Below are 5,604 nucleotides of genomic sequence, written 5' to 3'. Positions count from 1 at the left end.
GGGCGGCCATGTGACTCCTTCAGCACCGCGGACAGCGCTCAGGCCCAGAGGCTCCCGCTGCGCCAAGCCGCGCAGACAGGTTCCTGGGCCTTGGCGAGTTCTGAGCCCTCCCCGGGTCGCAGAGGAGGAGGGAGGAGGGCGGCCTGGACTACTTGGACTCCATCTCCAGCCTGGCGGTCGCCATGCTGCTGGAAACCGAGCTCACTCGAGACCAAGATCGGCTGGGGGCCCGCATGGCCCCCGCTGTCTGCAGCTTCGGTGGGACTCAGGGTAAGAGCGCCTGCGAACCCCTTGGCCTCCAGCCTGGGCAGGACAACCCCCAAGGGGAGAAATGGCTAGGACGGCAGAGTCTGGCAGAGGGACAGTGGGGAGAGAGGGACCCAGGACACAGCAGAGAAAGGAAGAAAGTCGAGAAACACTGTGGGGGTAGGGGGGCAGCACCCATGGGAGATGGGAACAGGAACGGGGTGGGGGGGACACGAGTCTGGCAGATCCCGTGGACAGAGGGCCTGGAGTTCCCTGCAATGGCTCCGGAGGACGTGGGCTGTTGTGGACCACCGCGAGAACAAAAGGGGACTTGCAGGCACTGCAGGGGGGAAGGGATAGGGTGGACCGGGGGCGTCAGTTTCCTCCAGAGACCCCACACCCCTCAGCTCTCCCACCGTGCCCAACAGTGCAGAACTGGGACCCCTGGGCTGGGTCTCCCGCCTGAACCGGCCTCCCCAAGGGCCGCTAGATCACCATGGGCATTGGAAAATAATGGAGGCATTGCTGGCAGGCCAGCCAGATGCTGAGCGCTGAGCTGTGGGGCTGCCACCTCCTGGACCCGCTGCCCGCCTGTCCCTTCCCTGCTGGAACCACACATGGTCCCTCTAGGCGGGCCTCTGCAGGAGCTGACACTCCACAGCCGACCTCCCAGTGCACCCAGGACCCACTCGGCTCCCCGGCTTGTGCACCCTTGCCCTGTCCTCTGGGTAACAGTGTCCTGTACAGGAAAGAGGTGCAGCGCTGGTGGCATGAGCCTTTGCTCAAAACTGTGAGACTGGATCCTTGGGGATCTGGGAGGGCGCTGTGCTTTTCCTGCCCACGTCCTTCCAGGCTTGCCTCCTTGGTAAAGCGCACAGACCAGGCAACTGGAGGCCAGGATACGGAGCAGGGTGAAGACTGTCCTTTACCATGGGACTCTCCCAGGTGGAGGGACCTGGAGGCTGGCAGAAACCTGCTCATCCCCATCACTGCCTGGGGCCCCTGCCCTCCCCAGGCCCCATGCTGCAATGGTCCCACACTGCTATTTCGTAATTATTGGGCCAGGGTGGCGCTGGCCTGTAGCCAGGGGCTATGTGTCCTCCGGGCAGGAGCAGCTGCCCTGGGGAAGGTGCACCGCTCTGCATGCAAGCATGGGTGGGTTCCCATGAGCTTTGGACTGGGGACAAGATGCTGGAGAATCAGGTGTGGGCACCTCATTCTGCTCAAGCTGGTGTGTGGAGGGAACTAAGAGCGGACCTCCGACTCTGACTTTCCCAGCTCTGTCTTTCCTGACCTGAGTCCTGGCCGCATGTCCGGGCCGAGGACACTGGGTGTACCTGCTGAGAATCACCCTTCTCTGTGCCCATTCTGGAGGGAGTGTCCAGGGTGGGGCCCAGAAGCTGGTCACAGCTGGGAGGTCTGAGGTCGTGTCTGGCTCCTGCCGGCTTTGCTGTGAGCCTTTGGGCGGCACACTCACCCTCTCTGGGTCTCGGGTTGCGTTCTTCCCGACCAGACGTTGTCACCAAGCCTCCTAGTCCCGGCTCTCAAGCGGCGGTGGGACGCGGCTCCCTCCCGGACCGTCCTCTCAGGACCCCCAGCCTGCCCGCACGCGTGCACGCCCGAGCCCAGGCCTCAGCCCGCGGCCCGCGGCAGGAAGGTGCGGCGCCCGGGTAAGCGCCCGCGGACAGCCCTGGCCGGGCCCCTCCCCTGACTGTCCTCGCCCTCCTCGGGCCGGGCACTCGGGTGGCGTCTGGGCACCCCGAGTCCCCTCGCAAAGGCGCGCAGAGCCGGCGGACGCCCGCGGCTCGTCTCAGCGACCCCCCCCCGGCCCCGCCCCGCGCCACGGGCGGCGACCTGCTGCTGGCGCTGCTGGCGCGGAGGGAGGACCTGCGCCGAGGTGGGTGCCCGGGCTTGAGCGGCTGCACGGGGAGATCCGGAGGTCCTCGCTCCTTTCCGGGCTTGGCCACTGTGGTGGCGGGAGACAGGGGACCCGGGGGCGTGGGTGCAAGGGCCCCAGCACGTCCCCCCCGGGTGCCCCAGCAGCGAGTTAGCGTCGGGGCCCCTGGAGCCGTGTTGTCGGTTGTGCGGTGGCCGCGCCGCACTGCTCAGGCCGGAGAGTCCGTGGGGCCCAGGACCGATTTAGGAAAGCCTCTCCTTTATTACGAAAGTATGCGGAGAGCAACCGTGCAGCCCATTGACCACGGGGCAAGAGGATCCCGTTGAGGGCCGACCCCACCCAAACCCTCCACACTTTCCAGGGGAACAGAGTCAGATGCAGGGGCCAGAGTGAAGCTGGAGCCCGTTTGCACGTCCCTAGTTGAGGTCTCCTTGTCCGCACCCACATGCACCTGCTCACTGGCCGGCTCCCAGGCTGGTCCTCAGGACCCTTCTACAGAAGAGTCCCCAGGTTCCCCTCAGCACCAGTCCTGCCCCCGCCCCAGGTGCTTTGACTCCCGGAGAAGGACTATCAGGAATCATTCTCAAGGGCTTCGTCGCCTGCGGGACCACAGGATGGAGACCGAGGGGGCCTGGCCAGGTGGGGAGTGGCAGGGACCGAGCAGGTGGGAAAGAGGTTACATCCAGGCTGTGGGGTCTCTTCCGTCCCCTACTTATTTATTTATTTTTCCGACGGTTCCTGGGAGGGGTTGGCCGCAGGGGCTGGGAGGAAGGGGTGGGAGGGCGGAGGGAGAGGGAGGGAGGGGAGGCGGGCTCGAACGCGATCGCTCAGGAGTGCTGGCCGGGAGCAGGCGGGCGGGCGCGAGGCTCCGCTGTGTCCCGCCGCTGCTGAGGGTAGGAGACCCCGCCGAGGCTGGAGTCACCATGCAACGTAAGGCCCGGGTCGCAGGGCGCGGCAGGGAGCAACAGGGGCTCGGCGGGAGCGGCTTTTGCAGGACGCGGGACCTGGGGGCAATTCGGCCGGGCGCTGTCCGAGCCACGGTGCTGAATCCGTGCGCGAGCTGGCCGGTCCAGCCACCAGCTCTCGGCCTGCCGTCGCTGCCCGCGAGGGGGGCCCGGGAAGCGCAGCACATCTCCGCACTCCGCCAGCACCCGTGGCGCGGTTTGGTCTGACGCGGGACCACGTCCTTCGCCAGTTTCCTGCCGCTAGGCGAGGGAGGTCGATCGGATCAGGGTTCTTTCAGCCTGGGACCCAGGGAGGCCCTTCTCTGGTCCTCCCACCCACTTCGGGCCGGCCTGGAGCCGGAGCGGTCCCCGGCAGGCGAGGAGAGCAGGCCAGGTGGGTGCAATGTTTGCACAGGCTCCAGCTCCAGCTCCAGCTCCTGGCTCTCTCCTCTCCAGAAGACCTTTTCTAAATCAACAGGGAGACTCACCCCGTGAGCACCCTGCAAAGCCTCACATGGGCCGGTGGCTCCCGCAGCCCACCCCTCGGTTTCCCTAGCCTCGTTTCCTCAGAGGCCTGCAGTCCCAGGGTGGCAGAGCCGTGTCGGACTTACTCTTGTCAGGCACTGACATTTGAGTGTGGTGACAGCGATGCAATTGTCCAGTCCATGCACAAGGACCTGTGAGATGGGGAGGACACCAGTGTTTACCTTGGTGCCTGCGCAGGGCTGGGTGGCCGTCCTTCAACAAGGGATCTCCAGCTGCAAGGATACTTAATTGTGTAAAATAACTATGGGGTTTGGATGGTGGGTACCCCACAACCCACAAGCGTCTTGCCTCCAGGTGCTGGTAGAGAGCCCCTGGGGTGGGGTTTTCATTTGAGCTCAACGTGCACCCTTCGTGCTCACTGGGAACATTTTGCAGTTGATGGTATCTTGCCGAATGGAATGGCCGGGGCCCCTTCCTGCTCACGGGCACACTTCTAAAACTATTTCAGTTTTCCCAAATTTTAACTGTGGGCCAGGCTGCGGACTTCAGTGGCATGCACTCCCTACACCTGGGAGCCAAGCAGCCACTCATGCCAGCTGGGGAGGAGGGTGTACAGGGAAGGGGGTCTCCCTTGGCATCCCTGGGCCCTGCGGGCTGGAGCGAGAAGGGGACTCGGGCACTCGCGCTCCGTGCGGCGCCTCTGACCTCGGCGGCTCCTTGGCCTGCAGAGATCCCGCTGTGCGCCGGCTGCGACCAGCACATCCTGGACCGCTTCATCCTCAAGGCGCTGGACCGCCACTGGCACAGCAAGTGCCTCAAGTGCACCGACTGCCACGCGCCCCTGGCCGAGCGTTGCTTCAGCCGCGGGGAGAGCGTCTACTGCAAGGACGACTTCTTCAAGTGAGCGAGGCGGGGGCTGGCACGGGGAGGGCAGGGGCGCAGTCTGCTCCTGCAAGGCTGGCCTCTGCTGTCACCCAGGCCGGGCCGGGGGAGGCTCCTCAGGCGTCCAGGCCTGGCTGGCGCGGCCGCTAAATCCTCTCCAAGTAATTAAATTTGCAAATCACGGAAACAGTCGTTCAAAAAGACAATCCTGAATTTGAACAACTTGATTGGATTTACTCCCTCTAAATTTCGTTCTTGTTTTTGTCCTTAATACTGGGGAGGGGGTGCTTTCCAGGCACAGACCTCTGGGGTCTAAGGGACCTGCCCCATGGATCCAGCTTCCCCAGCCCGCGCAGAGGTCAGGGTCGCTAGGCGCCTCCCCAGGGCCTCTGGGTCCCTCCTGGGGATTCCCTGAGGCTCTGCTGGGGTGGCCTGGCCTGAACTAGGGCAGGGCAGGGGGTGAACCTCCCTCCCGAACCGCCCTGAGCCATCCGCGCTCATCGATCTCCAACCCGCTCCGGGCGAAGGAGCGGCCAACCCGGTGCTGAGCCGCGCCCCGTGCGTCCCGCAGGCGGTTCGGGACCAAGTGCGCCGCGTGCCAGCTGGGCATCCCGCCCACGCAGGTGGTGCGCCGCGCCCAGGATTTCGTGTACCACCTGCACTGCTTCGCCTGCGTCGTGTGCAAGCGGCAGCTGGCCACGGGGGACGAGTTCTACCTCATGGAAGACAGCCGGCTCGTGTGCAAGGCGGACTACGAGACGGCCAAGCAGCGCGGTCAGTGGGGGAGTCCACCCACCCTCCTTTCCCCGTCTGCAAAATGGGGCTGGGGTCCGTGCGGGGGGGGGGCGCCGAGGGATCCTCACCTCCAGCGCCCGCCGCGGCGCGCTCGATAAGGGGCGCGAACTTAAGCGCCTGCCCTCCAGGCCGGGTGCGGGGGCCGGGCCGGTGGGGACGGTCCACCGAGCGGCTTCGGGGAAGCCTGACTCCGGGACCTTGGCGGCCTCCTCACTCGGGGGCGCAGGGAGGTTGCACTGAAATGTATGGGTCATCACCCCTGGTCTGAATTATCGCCCCAAACCCTTGGCCGTGAAGATCCGGCCCTACCCGCTGCCTTAGAACAAAGGGGAACACGGGCGGAGGCGGGAGGCG

General features: G+C 65.5%; 1 protein-coding gene across 1 annotated transcript in view; it reads left to right on the top strand.

Moving 5' to 3' along the window:
• Positions 1–24: 24 nt before the first annotated feature.
• LHX3 (LIM homeobox 3) overlaps positions 25–5,604 on the top strand; it is an 8,870-nt gene continuing 3,290 nt past the window's right edge. The window contains exons 1-4 of the mRNA XM_034663755.1: positions 25–270; positions 4,302–4,473; positions 5,027–5,283; positions 5,379–5,383. Coding sequence (XP_034519646.1) covers positions 183–270; positions 4,302–4,473; positions 5,027–5,283; positions 5,379–5,383 — 522 coding nt within the window. The 5' untranslated portion in view covers positions 25–182. The remainder of the gene's footprint in view (positions 271–4,301; positions 4,474–5,026; positions 5,284–5,378; positions 5,384–5,604) is intronic.

Source organism: Ailuropoda melanoleuca, chromosome 7 (assembly GCF_002007445.2).
Source record: "Ailuropoda melanoleuca isolate Jingjing chromosome 7, ASM200744v2, whole genome shotgun sequence".
Taxonomy (NCBI): domain Eukaryota; kingdom Metazoa; phylum Chordata; class Mammalia; order Carnivora; family Ursidae; genus Ailuropoda; species Ailuropoda melanoleuca.
Note: the sequence above shows the minus strand (reverse complement) of the source record. Positions and strands in the feature narration are given on the sequence as shown.